This window comes from Miscanthus floridulus, chromosome 8 (assembly GCF_019320115.1).
Source record: "Miscanthus floridulus cultivar M001 chromosome 8, ASM1932011v1, whole genome shotgun sequence".
Classification (NCBI taxonomy): Eukaryota; Viridiplantae; Streptophyta; class Magnoliopsida; order Poales; family Poaceae; genus Miscanthus; species Miscanthus floridulus.
Window position 1 is genome coordinate 27116749 of NC_089587.1, and position 18372 is coordinate 27135120.

At 43.8% G+C, this 18372-nt stretch overlaps 1 protein-coding gene across 2 annotated transcripts; it reads left to right on the forward strand.

The window, feature by feature from the left end:
- Nucleotides 1–14776: 14776 nt before the first annotated feature.
- On the forward strand, nucleotides 14777–17535 carry LOC136476040 (probable protein phosphatase 2C 12). 2 transcript variants are annotated; one of them, XM_066473708.1, is made up of 3 exons: nucleotides 14777–15200; nucleotides 16091–16574; nucleotides 16668–17535. In XM_066473708.1, exons 1-3 carry the CDS (start codon nucleotides 14913–14915, stop codon nucleotides 17132–17134), a joined length of 1239 nt encoding a protein of 412 aa, XP_066329805.1. In that variant the 5' UTR covers nucleotides 14777–14912; the 3' UTR covers nucleotides 17135–17535. The 2 variants fall into 2 exon arrangements, with proteins under 2 accessions (XP_066329805.1, XP_066329806.1); XM_066473709.1 differs by having other exon boundaries at nucleotides 14777–15101.
- The last annotated feature ends 837 nt before the right edge of the window (nucleotides 17536–18372 follow it).

Below are 18372 nucleotides of genomic sequence, written 5' to 3' on the forward strand. Positions count from 1 at the left end.
CTCGGTGGCGCATGCCTCCCTATAGCGTACCTTATGCTGGTGCTTGGACCAGATGATGTCGGATCCATCGAAGATCATGATGCATTCATCGGCGTCGGGGAAACCATCTCCATCCTTGCCCACCATTCCTCCTTTCTTGGCTGCCGCCTCTTTGCCATCCCCTTCTTTCGGCCCACCGGCTTGTCGTAGGAAATGTTTGAGGAGCTCACAGCCCTTGTAGAGGTGTTTGATGAGGTAGGCGTGGTTGGTGCATGGGCTATCCATGAGTTTGTTGAAGTGGTTAGGCAGGCCCTGTTGGGACTGCTTGCCCGTGTGGTCAGTTGCGACAACCAACGCGATGTTGTCTAGTCGGCGTTGGTCCTTTTTGTTCTTCTTGCCCCTCTGTGTGGAGGGGCCTTGGTCTTGGTCCGTGCGCTTGTCCTTGCCTTTGTCCTGGCCTCCGTTGAAGACCGCTCCGACCGCTTCCTCACCGGAGGCGTGGTTAGTGGCGATGTCGAGCAGGTCGCGGGTGGTACGGGGCTTTAGGCATCCAAGCTTGTGGATTAGGGACTTGCAGGTCATCCTAGAGAGGAACGCGCGATGATGTCCACGTCGACGACATCAGGGAGGGAGTTGCATCATTGGGAGAACCTGCGAATGCAGTCCCACAGGGACTCGCTGGGCTCCTACTAGCAACTCTTGAGGTCCTAGGAGTTCCCAGGGCAGACATACGTCCCCTAGAAATTCCCAACGAAGACCCTCTTGAGGTCCGCCCAGTCACGGATGCTGTCGTGTGGGAGAAATTCAAGCCATGCCCGAACATGTTCCCCCACACATATGGGGAGATACTGAATGATGAAATAATCATCATCCACCCCTCTGGCTCGACAGGCGAGCTAGAAATCTTTGAGCCAAATACAGGGGTTTGTCTCCCCGGTGTACTTGGTGATGTTGGTGGGCGGTCGGAAGCGCTGAGGGAACGGCACTCTCTGGATATGACGGTCAAAGGCTCATGGCCCTGAACCCTCAGGGCTGGGACTCTGGTCGTCTGGTCGACGACCATGCCTGAGGCATGTTTCATCGCTCCCCTCGATGGTTCGGCCAGGATCCGTATCACCTGCTCTTGCCGCCACCCGGTGGACATCATCATCGTGCCGCGCCTGATGCCAGTTGCTAACAATGCTGCGAGCATCCTAGTGCAGACCGGGCCACTCGTGTACCAGCGGTCGGTGTGGGGCAGGCACTAGGTCGGACCGTAGCATGGCTGCCGCCCCCTGAGCCGCACCTGGCGGCTATAGCGGTGAGCGGATAGAGCGATCCGTCTGGCATGTCCCTGTTCCCCCAGTGGGGAGAGAGGGCGTGTGTCGGAGTTGTGATGTGGAGCTTTCCACCTCTTAGACAGCGGCAGCTTCTACTAGAACCTAGAGGTTCTGGTAGACTACCCGCTCCTGGGGGTCGACAGGCTCGGGAACGCCACGCAGAAGCACTGCTGCAGCAGCGATGTTCTGGCCCGCCCAAGCAAACTATGGGAGATCATTCCCCTCATTCATGATGTCATGTTGGACCTGATGGGCATGACCCCAGGTGCCACCCGTCGGGCCATGCATGGGGCGCAACGTGCTGTTCCAAATGCGCCGACACAGGTGACTGCTGGTTCTGATGAAGACAAGGCCCGATCTTCCGATAGGTATGATAGCGTCGATTGGTGGAGACTCGACATTCACGATCTAGGCTTTGAACCAAGACTGATTTGGACCCCCGCAACCATTACACCACTGCTCCGTTGGTTATCAACCACGCGATTGTGATTGACCTCACCGAGAAGGCTTTCTTGCAAGCGAATCGAGAACACAAGCAAGAATGGGATAAACGCAATCTAAAATTGCAAATAAATATGAGGCTTATGATAACGAGGAGGAGTTAAAGTCTTTATTCAAAAGGACTAATCGCCACAGGTGAACAATATCAAGAACCGGGGCCCTGGTTCACAGCAAGCATCCTTGGCGGCACAGTTACAGCAAAACGACGTCTGTTTCATGAGGAAATCAAGAACTAAACAAAACCTAAACCCTAAGGAGAGCGACGGCTTCTATTTATAGAGTCTTGGGCATCACCCCCTGGACGCGCCCCCTAATGGCCCCAAACATGATACACGGTCCAACGGACCAAAAGACGGTGTCGTAGCACCTTGGTAGATTCTAGACACTGACTTGTTTCGATGATTTCTATTGATTCTGAAGGTCTTTTGATGTGAGACCACTTGGATTGGCTTCCTTATAAAATTAGCTTTCCAACCATATGTAGATCGTTGAAAACAGAGTCCGGATGCATCCTGGGTGACCAGTTTAAGGCAGACTGGTCCTAGAGGCCGAGGCAGACTCGAACTTGAATTGCTTTGGGCCTCCACCTCGGGGATTCAAACCGAATTAGCCTCGGACCTCCTTCTTGACTCGGACACCCTTACTAGCATCCTACCCTTCCATATCATGCACCAAACATGGTCATATGCATGGGTGTCATGTCCTCATCATCCTCCCCTTCTTGATGAAAAGTCATCCTCGGCGTCGATTGTGCTTGAAACTGATCCTGCACAACATAAAGGAGAATGAGATTGCAAAGACAAAGAGAACTAAAATAATTGTGAGAAGGAATGTGTCTATGTTTCCAAGTTTCTAGCATGTCATCTCGCATAAAAATTTCAGCAAGCATGTAGACTCCATGATCCGAATGCACACGATGTATGTCAATACTATCCTGCAAAAGATTAGAACTAACCAAATACAATATAGGAATAGATGGTCTAGCAGACATAGGTAGCAACCAACAATGATCCCCTTTTTGAAAGTGAACTTGTTTCTTTATGGAAGATGAGAAAATGTTTGTATTATTATGGCTACCCTCTAAATGATCATAATCTTATACAACAAAAGGAGAATTCATATTACTACGAATGTATACTCGATGTATCATATATTGTCCCTTGCTATTATATTTGCCAATAACATGATATGTGTGTTTAGAAAACCAAGGCAAATCAGCATATTTAAAAATGCTCTTCTCTAAACAATCTAGGTTACACAAAACATCAAATTTAATATAACCCAAAGTATGTAAAGAAGACAACAGTTTGAACTCATCAGTTTTAGTAGCAATATGAATAATATGTTCTTTTTCAGCACAAGTGACTGGTTCTAAAACATATAAAACTAAAGCATCATCAACCAATTCATCTTTATCACAAGGAACTTCATGCAAATTATTATGGGATAGAGATAAATCAAGAGAGGGTTCCACTAACAATTGCTCTATGATAGCATGGTTTATGGAAAAATTTAGTACATTAAAACAATTCTCACCTTTCGTGAGTGTAGCACCATGGGCATTACCTGTGTTCTCAGCAGTAGTAATAGGTGCATTGTGAAGTGATGGTTCTGAATTTGCATATGAGGTTGTGAGCTCCTCATTTTCTTCCATGCCATCCTCTCGCTTATGTACATTATCTTGTAGAAGGTTAGTCATAGCAAGAGGAATAACAACAGACTCTTCCTCTAAATGGTGCACCTCATCATATGAAGTCAAAATAGGAGGTGGATTAACAAAGGTTTCTCGCATAAAAAGTTTCATATCATTCCAAGTTTGAGATTTATCAGAAGGATCTAAAGACTCCCACCAAGATAAAGCAGAATATCGCAAAACACTAGCTGCATTTTTTACCTTCCTCCTTGGACACATAAAGGAAGTAGCAAATATGTTATCTATGGTAATTTCCCACTCCATGTACTCATCAACACCTATACCATCATAAGTCAGTGGATACGAACAACCTGTCATTGTTAGAATACAGCAAAAGAGAACACAAAAGTATTATCCCTATCAACTACTTAGGTTGTGGACAGGGAAAAACAAGGCACTCAAATCTCAAGCGTCTTACCATGGTCTTACAAGTGTTCTTACCAAAGCAACAGGCGGTGCAATCAGTCGGTGACTGTGATACCATTGTAGCTTGAGTGTAACAGTTGCAAGGCGAACCTGTACTTGGTTAGAAAAAAGTGAAGCTTAGACAGACACAATATAGTAGCAAAGAATAGCAATAATTTAATTCAGAAATTACAAGATTGAAAAGTAGTCCTAAGCTAGTCTATGTCACTGGCCTAAACTCGTCCTGGACCTAGTTCAAGCAAGCAATACAATACAACTTAGCACAAGGACTCAAAAGGATGCAAGCACTTCTGAACTTTTTTTCACTTTCTTTTTCTTTCCTTCTTTATTTTTTTCTCTCTTTTTTTTAGGTGTGGCTTTTTCTTCTTCTTTTGGTTTTTGCACCTCTTTGCCTTTAACTCTTTGTTGTTGTTGTTGTTGTTGTTGTTGTTTGCCTTTAACTCTTTCTTTTTTTACTCAGAAAAGTGCTGCAAAAATAATTATAAATAAAAATATCAAGAAGCCGCACTGTTGCGTGATCTAAACTCTCGGCCAGCAAAACAATATCAGCAGTAGGACAGCCTAGGCGTGGACACCATGACAGGAACTTTCCTTTTGGATTAGCACAAGGAAAAACCAAAGAGATGCCCAACAAGGATCACAACTAACCAACAGTAGAAAATCTTGTATGCATATTATTTCCAAAGGAGACTATAACTGCCAATTAATGCTTTTCTTTCTTTCTAACTATGCACAAAAATAATCCACCAGCTACAACCGTGGAGATTAGATGAGATATCCTTTTTAAACATAGAAATAAGGATCAGGATAAAGATTTATACTATATGTCTCTCTCAACTTGACTTATTCTTTTCTCTCAATTTGCTCACGTAACAACCAACAGGGATGCAAGATTTGGCAAAAAGGATCAAACTATCACCACACTGGAAGACAAGACTTGACACTAGACCAAGAACAAGATCAGAACACAACGAACACTAAGACGCGGCGAGGGACGATAGTTCAATAAAGCAAACTGAAATTAAAAAAAATTGCAAAGGCACAGTAGGGCTATAGGACTAGAGATTTGTGATAGTGTATATATTTTTTTTTGTTTTTTGTGGGCTATAGGTAATGCAAAAATAGTAACAATCTAAAGGGAAAAATAAAGTTATACATAATGGGCAACAAGGGCTCTAATACCACTTGATGAAAATAAGGCCCGATCTTCCGATAGGTATCATAGTGTCGATTGGTGGAGACTCAATGTTTATGATCTAGGCTTCAAACCAAGACTAATTCGGACCCCCACAACCATTACACCCATGCTCCATTGGTTATCAACCACACGAACGCGATTGACCTCGCCGAGAAGGCTTTTCTACAAGCGAATCGAGAACACAAGCAAGAACGGGATAAACACAATATGAAATTGCAAATAAATATGAGGCTTATGATAACGAGAAAGAGTTTGAGTCTTTATTCAAAAGGACTAATCGCCATAGGCAAACAACATCAAGAACTAGAGCCCACCACGGTGAGGGTGGTGAAAAAGTGGGTCATCTGATGACCAAAAAGTGTTGAACATACAGCGTCTTCCCCACAGACGGCGCCAACTGTCGGTGCAGAAAGTGACTAACAAATAAATATTTGTAGTTTTGTCATACGTTATGATCGGAGGTGGCCTGGCACTCAATGACATAGGGTTTATACTGGTTCAGGCAACGTGCCCTACGTCCAGTTTGAGTCGGTCGGTGACTTTATTCCTAAGCCCAGGTGCTCGAAGTTTGTAGTGGGGTTACAAATGAGAAGGTGAAAGATGGGGGGTATAGGAGGTCCGATCAGGATTCCGATCGGAAGGGCCGAGAGTGATGGGAGCCCCGCTATGAGCTAAGTGTTCAAGCGTGTGCTTGAGGTTCGAACCTAGCGGTTCTATGGTTGTGAGCTAGTGAACTTGATCGATCTAATCAATCTGGAAAATAACTTGAATGTTGGGAGAGAGCGCATCCCCTTTTATAGATGAAGGGGATGGCCTTACAAGTGAGAGAGGGGGAGAGTACGTATGCTTTTGAGCCTTGTTGCCCATGTTGGTAGGGTACAGGATGATGGTAGGCGCCCACAATACTGTTGGATAATGGTAGGCGCCCACAACACTGTTGGATGTCGGATGCACGTGGGAGGTTGCAGTCATTTTGTTCGGGTATGGTAGATGTCGGTACCTACTATACTGTTGATGCCCAGAGATATGTGAGGAGTTTCACCATGTCCACTCGGTACAGTAAATACCAAAACCCCAACACTGTCGATGCCCAGAGGCATGTGGGGGGAGCTTAACCTGTATGGGAGTCAATGGCGCCCATAACACTGTAGGGAAAATGTCGGCGCCTACAACACTGTTTGTGTCACGGAGGTTATAGAGTACTATCCTGTAGGTGCGCAGGGTATGGTCCCTGATATTGCGGTTTGACTTGTGTGCCCTACCTTACTTTCTTCGTTCATTTCCTAGGTCCTTACCGAGCGGGCGTCGCCTGGTCGGTTAGTCCCAGTCGCTCTGACCGCGGCAGTCGGAGAAGAGCAGTGGACTGGGGCTTGGCGCATCCCTGGTCGGAGACAGCGGGTTGGAGCTGGAAGTAGTGCTTTGCCAGGCCTTCCTGGTCGGAGAGACCGTCCAGGAGGCGGCTGGAGACCGAAGTGAGCGCTCTAGTCGGAGAGGTGGGCCAGAGTCGACAAGCAGGCACTGTTCTTCCTCAGCTAGACTTTTTGGTCGATGACTGGACCGCCCTTCTAGCCTATTGTTTTAGACTCTTGGGCCGGCTCATGAGTTGCGCGCTGTCTGCTTGGGCCAAGCCTTTGTGGGGAGGCCGATCCATGAGGGACCCCGGGTTTATGAACCCAACACTATAGAAAGCTTATGTAGAGAGCTATACATCCCACATGCATATTTGATCCAAAGCACAATGGATCAACACAGAATTCCAATCCAAGAACCATCACTTCTCTTTTTCAACTCAAGTTTCTCCAAAACTTCTCCAACTTCTTCTCCTTTGCAAATGTGCCAACACCACCAAGTGTACTATCATCATGTGCAAGTGTGTTAGCATTTTCACAAACATTTTTCAAAGGATTAGTCACTCAATTCACCACGTCACTCGATCCTAGCAACGATGCAAAGTTAGATCACTCGAGTGGCACTAGATGACCGATATGCAAACAAGTTTGCCCCTCTTGATTGTACGGCCATCTATCCTAAACCCGGTCATAAACTTCTCTACACACTTATGACCGATAAAATGAAATGCATTACAAATATACCTTTACCATGCTCATTCCATTCCATCTCCTCCATCGTTGATGCAACACATGCACCAACCATATCACAAATGATATGATCCACTTCATGTCATCACGTAACATTGTTGGTTCATCGATCTTGACTTCACTTGTTTTTCTCTGTTGCCTTCAGTCCATCGGCGCTAAGTCTTTCCTCAAGCTTCACTGCCACGCTGGTTCATCGTTCCAAAGCCTCCAACTTGTCCTTCACACTTGCAACCGCTCCATCAAGCCAAGTCTTGTCTTGATCTTCTCCACCTTAGTCACATGACTCAATGTCAGGTCTCATATGCAATGAGATCCTTCATCACATGTGTGAGCGTTGCAATAAATCCAAGCCACCTTCTCCGTCATGGCATAAGTTGCTCACACAAGTGTATCATGTGGACTAATCACTTGTGTATCTCACATTTAAACACATTAGTTCACCTACGTTGTCACTTAATTATTAACAAAACCAAACAAGGGACCTTTCACCCACTTCTAGCATTATGAAAGATAATTTAAAATAACCCCTAAATTTGTATCTAAAGTACCCACTTTTGTCACTATGACAGATAGTTCAAAATAACTCCTAAATTTGCATCTAAATTACCCACCTCTGTCGTTGTGAAAGATAATACAAAATAACCCCTAAATTTGTATCTACATTACCCACATATACCATTATGGAAAATAATGTAAACTACCCTTTAGCTTTCATTCAAATTACCCATGTCTGCTATTATGAAAGATAATATAAAGTAACATCTTTTAATTTGTATCTAAATTATGCCAATCACCTGTTAAAAAACAAAAGTATCTCTCAAATCCACATGTAAATACTTATATTATAAAAACTAATTCAATATCCATAAGGGACACTATATATTTCTAAATTATACACTTCTACCACTATTAAATTAAAAGTAAAAATAATGCTTATATTCCACCATGTAGACCAAGTAAACATCTATACCTTAGGATAAATATTTTTTTTGATAGCTTATCAAGTGTGGAAAATGTTCATTAACAAACTACATAGCAATGATACTAAAAATCACTTTAAATTCAATTACTACCCCATGATTATAAATTTCTTAAGTTGTTATTACAAATGAGTTTATGCATTTGAATGAAAATTTATGTTATATTATTATGGGAAATTAAATTTTAAGAAATATATGTTTTATAAAACAATACTACTACACATATAATTTATTGATTAAACAAATTCAACATCTTGAGTGTTGTGGTACAAGCTGAAACGAGTGTTTATGCTATTGTGAGAATTAAAAGGGGAGTGTATAAGACCTAACCTTCTTTTTAGAAACAAAAAATAAAATTTTGAACTAAAGATACGATAAGCACTAGAATTTGAACTTAACATGTTCGAAAAATTGCTACAACTAAGTTTAAAGTTAAAAATATAGATTCATGACACGTAATAGGTGCAATAAGATCTTATATATAACTTAAGCTTAGGTTTTAACTAAATACTCCCTCCATTCCAAATTATAAGTCGTTACCAAGAATCTTGGAGAGTCAAAGCATCTCAATGACCAAAGTTATAACTGAGAATTATAAAGATTTATACCATCAATTAGGTATACTACACAAATATAATTAATAAAGAATCTAATGATACTTAGGTGGTATCATAAATGTTATTATATTATTATATAAATTTGGTCAAACTTAAGATGCTTTGACTCTCCAAGATTCTTAGAATAACTTATAATTTGGATATGGAGGGAGTAAATATCATGCTAAAAAGATAAATCCTAAAAATTCTGACTAAATGTCCCTAATGGAGTTTCCACGTTAATGGACTAGTTGCTTTGTAAATTTCTATAAAAAAAGTACTTCATAAATTTCTAAAAAAAAAGTTGCGAAGATGAATGTTTCTAAATCTAAAGAAGAAATGTCGCCAAGCTAGTCAGATTGTTCGCTGGTTTTCAACAAAATGAATGTTTGCTGATTAACAAGTCCGCTAAATGCCCTGTGCTAGCTCCTGCTCCGGACTTCGGTCCTCCCGTGCGGCCTAGAAACTGCTATGGTGAGCATGACGACATTCATATGTGAGTGAGCGAGTCTATCCATGTCTCAATTCATAAAGGACGACCATGCATCATGCATGTCATAGCCACTAGGACCACTACTACGCACCCTCAAAGCCAGAGCAACAATCGTGTCCAGTCATTTTGGAGCCTCAGCTATCGAGCATGAGTCATCACCGCTGCCACACAAGAAGCAATGCAGGTGCGAGACAACAGTGACAGCGAGCATGCTGGTATACGCAAGCACGAAACTCAACATGTATCAATCAGCTCGACAGCACGCAAGAACCAGCTGCGTACTGTATACAGCAATATTTCCCTTCTCCCTGAAGTTTATTAGAACTTCTGATTTAAAAACAGGTTTTCCATATTTTAAAAATTTTGTCACAAACTCTAGTTAAAACATGGAAGCATATATGGTGTGTGTTTTATGTGTTAAGTGTCTTACAAACTCAATGGTTTGAACTTTGAACTATAGACTTCCTAAGGCTTTGTTCAAGTCAGCAATTTGAAATCTAGAGTCATTTTGGAACTATAAAAGTTTTTGTATTACACCAATATATAATTAATGCTTTTGAAGTACTACATTCGTTTCAACATATAAGGCATAGATCAGTAATTACTCAACTTATACTCATGTTTTTTTTTTTGTGGCAAACTTAAAGGCATGTTTATTGTACAACTGACATTTTCACTGGATTCCCTGTTCAAATATCTTTGAATAAGATTTGAATCCATGGCAGTTGATAATATATGGCATAAGAAAATCCTTTGCTCCTCGCCACCGTTGCCGATGTCGCTACCGTCTAGAGGCTCTCTCTCCCTCGGTGGCAAGGAGAGGGACCCATCTCTCTTTTATAGCAGTTTTTTAATCTAGTTCGTTTAGGATTTAGTCCAAATAAATCTACCAATGAAATCATATGATTTTTTGTCATGATCTTCTTACCTGTGATGACTTTAGTGATTGCCACGACTACGAACAAAACATGTTTGGTCCTTCAGAAACATCTTTTGTGTCAATGTATAAAACCCAAATAGGGGATCTCTCAGGTTTCTGTTGAGGAAAATGAAATACTAGTGCAAATTATTTCTGAGCCTGAAGTGAGGAGTGCTATATTCCAAATGAACCATAACTCAGTTCTGGGTGCAAATGGATTTCCAACAAAGTTTTATCAAGTCTTTTGGAATGCGATTAAAGGGAACTTAATGGCCCTATTTTAAGACTTCCATAAAGGTTGTCTCCCTCTACATAGTTTGAATTTTAGAGCCATCATTTTGCTGCCCAAAATTAATGAGGCAAAGCAAATACAACAATAAAGGTCAATCCGTTTGCTATGTGAGTTCCCAAATCTTCACCAAAGTAGCTACTAACTGGATTGCTTTAGTTGCACAGAAGATAATTAGACCCTCACAAACAACTTTTCTTCTTAGTACAAATATTATGGGAAGTGGAATCATTTTACATTAATTTTTAAGATCGATTTTGAGAAGACTTATGATAAAATTAAGTGAGATTTCTCTAACAAACTTGAAAAGTTTTTCCTCAAAGATGGTGTAGCTAGATACAAATATTTTTCAAGGAGGTCATGCAAGTATAAAAGTAAATGACCAGGTGGACCCTGTATTTCCAAACAGAAAAGGCCTAAGGCAATGTGATCCTATGTCCCTGTTTTGTTTAACATTGTGGTGGGCATGTTAGTGGTTATCATTGCTAGGACCAAAGAAAATGGGCAAGCCAAAGGTGTTGTTCCACATTTGGTGGAAGATGTGGTCTCTCGATTCTGCAATATGCGGATGATACAGTGTTACTTTTAGACCATGATATTGAACAAGCAATGTATGAAACTACAACTTTGCACATTTGAGCCATTATCGAGCCTAAAAATAAACTTTCACAAAAGAAAAATTTTCTGATAGCTTTAGGAAAGTGAAAGGATGTAATTGCAATACTCACATTTAATTGGCTGCAAAGTACGCACATATCCCTTCCGGTACCTGGGGTTGCTAATGCATTATAGAAAACTTAATAACAAAGATTGGAAATGAGTTGAGGAAAGAAATGAAGAGGTTGTCTAGATGGAAAGGAAAAATGTTATCTATAGGGGAAGACTAGTGTTGATTAATTATGTTATGTCCAGTTTATCGATGTTCATGCTCTCTCTTTTAAGTATCTAGAGGGGTATTTAAAAATTGAGTACTATAGATAGAGGTTTTTCTGGCAGTATGACCAACACAAAAAATGTATATAGACTAGCAAAGTAGTCTATCCTTTGCCAACCAAAAGAACAGGGTTGTTTAGGAATCTAAAATCTAGACATACAAAACAAGTGCTTATTAAGTAAATGGTTATTCCAACTTTGCAATAAAAAGGGTTTATCGCAATAGTTGCTAAAGAATAAATATATTGAAATAAAACTCTAACACACGTTACAAAAAAAAAGGCTGGAAATTCTCACTTTTTGTGATGGGTGTGTGAAGGACCAATTTTTTAGCATAGGAAAGTTTAGATTGGGTGTGATAGTTCCCAAATCATGTTCTGTGAAGATACTTGGTTGGATAGATGTACGCTAAAAATGGAATATCCAAATCTATTTAATGTTGTTCACTAGATGCATGCTACGGTTGTATAAACTAAGTATCTTCTATAATAAGTGGTATGATTCCTTTAGTTCTAAGGGATGAAGCTAGACTCAGCTCCTTCGTTAAAAAGGAACTCAATAGCAGAGTGACCAAGACTAAACTAAACTTGCCACGATGTTTTGTGAGCACGCATGTAATTTAAGTGGGACGATGTTGCACAGGTTCTGCAATATGATTGCTCCTGGTCCCCCGGCACCGGCAAGTCTAGCCACTAGCCAGTAGGGGTTGAACAGAAAACAGTTCGACGTGTCTAGATGCTTAGGCAACGAGGGATCACTTAAAAGCACGGCATTGTTAGCGCCCGGACGTCCGGACGCTAGCTCATGGTTGCTGTCCATTTTCGCACGTCCACACGTGGGTCCACGCCGCCCAGATGTCACTCGCTCGTGCCTGCGTCTCGCACAGGCACGGGGGGCCCATGCCGCCAGCGCGGGGACGGCTCACGCCCCACTTGTTTCCTACACGCATCCATATGCAACACTTGACCTACTTTTAAAACATCCAGATGCAACACTTGCAACATACAAAGAAAAAGACAGATGAAACACTAAAACATACGGCTAAAACACTTGCAAAAATACTTGAAAACCATTACAAACATACTCAACATCCAGATAAAACACTTGCAACACATGTGTGAAACATATGCAACATCCAAATAAACACACTTGCAACGTATGTCCAAAAAATAGATGAAACAGTGGAGACAGACGCATGCAACATAAGTGTACAACCATTGCAACATATGCAATATCCCGATCTACTTTTGCAACATCCATATGAAACACTTGCAACATACCTCTAAAATAAAAGAAACATTTGAAATGTGGCCTTGCAACATGCATAGTATCCTAGTGCGGCCTCCTCCGCCGTCTACATAAGGGCATCGTAGTCGTAGCAGGAGGCGAGGCCAGAGGGCTTCCACGCCAGGGCTCGGCGCTTCTCCTTGCGCTGGCGGTGCCTGTCAGCGTCGTCAAGCGGGGCGGGCGGCGAAGCAGGAACAGCGGTAGGAGCAACGGGCGTGGGCGGTGGAGTAGTGAGGCGAGCGCGTGGAGCAGGAGCAGGAGCAGCAAGGCGGGCGATGGAGGAGGAGCAGGAGCAAATGGGGCTAGCGGCAGGAGCAACGGAAGAGGACGGATGCGGGAGTTTTATTGGGCTGGTCCGCAGGCCCAGGCGCGCGCCGGACGGGACGGACGCCCGCATCCTATCATTATCGTTAAAAGCATCCTAATTAAGAAGCATGGGTGGAATATATAGGAGGGAACTCTATTATTTAGAGGAACATAAGTTACTAAGGACCTATTTGAACGTGAGGTTAGGAAAAAGATGAAAACATAATGCTTAACTTTAAAAAATACATAAAACTGTAAGATCAAATGTTTTGGTGAAGCACAGAAAAAATATACAAGAATTCAATTAGATAGTGAATACAACAAATGTGGGGTTCTATGACGATTTTCTTATGATGACAAATCAATTCATCACTAAACCCTTCTGTTTTATGATGTTTTAAGGCGGGGGTATGACTTAGTGATACAAAGAAAACTTTGTATAAGATTAAACATCCAGATAGAGTTTCTCTAAAATTCCTATGGAAGAAGCTACTTCATAAGAATCCTAAGCTATTGGATTTGTAGAAATCCACTTTGTTCCAAAGAACGCCATAGGAAAGTTTTCTATAGGATTATAATCCAGAATTTTCCATTTTCCCATTGCTCCAAAGGTGGCCTAAAAGAATTACTCCCTCTGTTCTAAATTATTATAAAATATTTTGGCTTTTCTAAATACACTGTTTTTATTATTACGTATGAAGATATAGTATATATTTAAGTATATAGCAAAAGCTACATATATATAAAAGCCAAAGCGTCTTATAATTTGGAATAGTGGATGTATGTACCAATTGCATAGCATGACTAGGACTGACGTGATGGTCACCTACTATGAAAGCGGTATGTACGTCACGAAATACTCCGTGTCGAAGTTGTGTCGAAGTTGTAGTGGGAAGCGGTATGTAGGTCACGGTAATCAATCCTATATAAAACTACTCTTGTAGGAGTACATCAACCCCGCCTATTATTATATTAGATAGATATACCATCTGTTTTTTTTCTTATAAGTCGTACTTTTTAAATTAATGAATAATATTTTTCTCTCACAATAAATTAACTAATAATACTTTTAGTCATGACAGTCAAACGAATAGAACAATAGTAAAAAAATGGAACAAAGTCAACGTGCCTACATGCTGATGATACCCGTAGGCCGTATGTACGTCTTGCCCCCATTAATCAAGCCAGGGTTGAAAGAGATTTCCATTTTCCTCTCTTATAATATTTTTTATAAATAAAAATCAGAAGCAAAAAAAATAGAGAGTCAGAGCCGTCTCCCGGGCGGCCCCGTGGGACGGGTTCACCGGGGCAAACATAGGCCATGTTTTCCTCAATTTTCTGAATTTGGCACTGTATAAAAAGAAGATTCTCCGTTACATCAAATTTACGGTACATGCATGAAGTACTAAATGTAGACGAAATTAAAAACTAATTGCACAGTTTGATTGTACTTTACGAGATAAACGTTTTGAGCCTAATTAGTTAATATTTGAACAATTATTACCCAATACAAACGAAATGCTACAGTACGCTACAGTGCACCTTCGTTTCCGGCGACTAACTTTGGCAGGAACTAAACACGGCCATAATAAACGCGCCAAAAACTTGTCGTCACCCACAAAACCACCGCGGAACCCATCCACTATTTTGCGCCGTTTGTTTACTTCCACCCTTTAAAAAGCCGCGGCGCATCCGGGTGCGGCTCAGTGCCGACCGGCCTCCCCTTCCACCCACCCACCCCTCTATGGCTCTATTATCCCTGCGACTGCGATTCGCCGCCCGCCATCGTTGAGCTTGATTGAGCGCGTCTGCTGCCTCTGCCTGCCACCACCGTTTCTGTTGCTCTGTTCTCCCGCCAAGGCAAAGGAGGGATCGTTCGGCGGTCTCGGTCGACATGGGGATCTGCGCCTCGTCGAGGCGCGTGCGGCAGGAGGAGGACTCCGACGAGAACGTGGTGTACGTGATGGACGAGCAGGGCGGCGGCGGGGGAGCGGACGGGGACGGCCATGGCCGGAAGGTGGCCTCCCTCTTCTCGCAGAAGGGCAAGAAAGGGCCCAACCAGGACGCCGTCATCCTCTGCCAGGTTCGCGCTTGCACGGTTGCACCACCCTCCACTCATCGCTCTGCTTGCCGCCGCCGCCGTGCCTCGGTTGCACCGTCGGTCCCACCCCACCCTTTTCCAGTTGCTACTTGCACGTCTGTTTTCTGTTCCTCTGCACGCATGCAGAACCAGTTCACATAATTAATTAACTTCAGGTTTCATTCCATCATTGTCAGAGTACAAAAAAAAGGATTTTGTTACTTCTTTTGCGAATTAGCCACAATTTGGATGACAACTGCTTCTTCTTCTTCATGAAAAAGGAGATCTTGATGCTGTCTCAGCAATTCTTTGGATTTCTCAGCTTTTTCTCTCTTGTATTCATTCGTTTCTCTCTCTGTTTTTTTTAGCCACAGAGCTCTGGTAGATCTGTACTGGTACAGATATTTGTTTTCTCTGGTTACAAAAGATTTACTCCACCGACTGTACCTCACTGTTCCGTATAATCATGGATTAACTGAAAAGGAGTAGTTCCATCTTTTGCAAAGGAAAACCCCTTCTGGTCTTTTCCTCTTGGGCATGCCGCGGTCCTTGCCAGGCTCGAAATTCCAGGAACTGTCCTCTGTATTACCACCACCGTCCACCAGTACATACATACATACATACACAGCAGCCCCAACCAATTCACCACAAAGCAGGAAAAAAAACCACGGAAACGAGTTTCTTCCGCGTACGGATTTCCCCGCTGTTTTGATTTGCTAGTACGACAGCGAAACAACCCGGAATTTCCATTCCGTCAACGTCATAGGCACACCGCCGGTTCTGTCTCTGAATATGTTTGAGTGTCACAATGATGCTTTATTCTCTGTTTTCCCCCAAAAAACCAACAATCTCACCTACCGTTTGGTCTCAATTGTCAACGATAATCTCTCATGTTATCATTTGATAATCATCACCAGCTTGTTGCTACAGTCAATGAAGTCATCAGTCCGAACGGACGATTCTGATGCTCGCCATGCACTTCTTCTCCTCAGGGATTCGGAATGGAGGACGGCGTGTTCTGCGGCGTGTTCGACGGCCACGGGCGGTGCGGGCAGTTCATCAGCAAGCTGGTGAGGGACTACCTCCCCTTCATGATCCTGAGCCACCGGAACGCGCTCCTCCTGAGGGGCTCGGACGACGACGACGATGACCCGGTCTTCAGCGACGCGTCGCCCGCGGCGTCGTCCACGGACGGCAGCGGGCGGTCGTCGCCGAATGCGCTGGCGCCGGCGCAGCTGCTGGAGGAGTGGCGGGAGGCCTGCGCCAACGCGTTCCAGGCCATGGACAAGGAGCTCAAGCTCCAGGCCAACGTGGACTGCAACTTCAGCGGCACCACCGCCGTGTGCGCCATCAAGCAGGGCAAGGACCTCATCATCGCCAACCTCGGTGACTCCAGAGCCGTGCTCGCGACCATGTCGGAGACCGGATACCTCAAGGCCGTGCAGCTCACCACCGACCAGAAGCCCAACGTGCCTCGTGAGTTTAACTCCTCCTTGTGGATGGATGAATAGATGGATGGATCATGGATGGATGGATGATTGAATCGTATGTGTCCGTGCGTGGTCGCAGAGGAGGCTGAGCGGATCAAGCGCTCCAACGGCCGCGTGTTCGCGCTCAAGGACGAGCCGTCGGTGCTGCGCGTATGGCTCCCCGACGAGGACTGCCCCGGCCTGGCCATGGCCCGGTCGCTGGGGGACTACCGCCTGAAGCGGCACGGCGTGGTGTCGGAGCCCGAGGTGACGCACCGCCGCGTCGCGCCGGGGGACCTGTTCATCATCCTGGCCACGGACGGCGTGTGGGACGTGCTGAGCAACGAGGAGGTGGTGTCCATCGTCTGCGCCACCCCGCGGAAGCAGCACGCGTCCAAGGCCGTCGCCGAGGCCGCCGCGCAGCGGTGGCGGACCAGGTACCCGGCGTCACGCGTCGACGACTGCTCCGCCGTCTGCCTCTTCCTAAGGGACCAGCAGGACTGGGCCAGCAGCGTCGCCGTGGCCAAGGCCAAGGCGGCCGCCGCGAGACCGCCGCACGGCCGCTAGCCGCTAGCCGCTAGTGCTAGCTAGCCGGGGCAGACGGCCGACGAAAGCTCGCGCCAGCGACAAGCCCGCCGGCGTAGCTCGTCGCGTCCGTCCGTGTCCGGCGCTCTTGCTCTACTCTACTGGTGTGCCTCAAACGGCTGTTAGTGTACCGGGAGTGTAATTAAGTGCTGTAACATAGTGTTAATTAAGGTCTAATGTTTTGCGACAAGGAGATGATGAGGAGAGAAAAAGGCGGGTAATTTCTTAGTTTTGACTGTTGATCAGTGATCGGCTGACCATGCATGGTAATGGTATGGTGTCGGAGGAAGCGAATGGCTGGCAGCAACGCCGTTTGTACTCTGTGTGGCATGTAAAAAGTTACCAGTTGAAGAAGAGTTACCAGTCGAAGAAGAGTTACCAGTCGAAGTGCCTTTTTGTTCCATAGATATAAATGTTACTCCCTCCGTTTAAAATTAAAAGTACACAACGTATTTTGTTTTTCAAAAGTCAAAGTTGGTATATTTTTATTGCCATTTGGTGAAATAACAAGTATACAGGTACATAAAATTATACAATCTGACTCATATATCAGATTTCGACATGCTTGTACACTCTATTGGTTTTGTAGCTATGAATGATGAGATATTCTTTTTCTTTTTATAATATTCATAAAACATAGAAAAATAGTCAATGTCTAAAAGCTAATCATCATAAAAAGATCTAGTCCATATCGTTTGAAATGAAATCTCTAAACTCAACGACACAAAAACCAAACCAATTTGTCATGATAGGCAATGTTCGCTTCTCTTATAATCCGTTTTTTTCAGCTTGTTTTTTCAGCCGAAAAAGTGTTTTTCTCTCACAACAAATCAGTAGGAATAGTATTTCGGCTTGTTTTTTCAGCGAAGCGAACGGGGCCTAAGTTAGGAAATGATTCACTTGAGTCAACCCCAAAATGTCACTTTTGTTCATCTGACCTGAATGATGGGGAAATCACAATCACCCACCTCCCTATGGACACGATGGCTGGCTGGCCGCACCATGCCGTGGCAGGTGTTCGCTCAGTTCGTTTGGGCGCGTCTGACTTATAAGTCGTATTTTTTCAGTCAACGAATAATATATTTTTTTACACCAAATCAATCAATAGTACTTTACTTATCAGTCAAACCAGCCCAAGCGGTTGCCGATCTTTCTGTCAACCGAGGGGCGCCTAGCTTCTAGAAGTCCGCAGCAACCCAACGTCGCATCAGTTTTGCTTG

Bases quoted from the DNA above. Each gene is read 5' to 3' on its own strand.
- LOC136476040 (XM_066473708.1), top strand. From the start codon at position 14,913: ATGGGGATCTGCGCCTCGTCGAGGCGCGTGCGGCAGGAGGAGGACTCC. The intron at 15,201-16,090 runs GTTGCTACTTGC...TCTTCTCCTCAG, and splicing joins TCCCACCCCACCCTTTTCCA to GGATTCGGAATGGAGGACGG. The intron at 16,575-16,667 runs GTGAGTTTAACT...GCGTGGTCGCAG, and splicing joins CCAGAAGCCCAACGTGCCTC to AGGAGGCTGAGCGGATCAAG.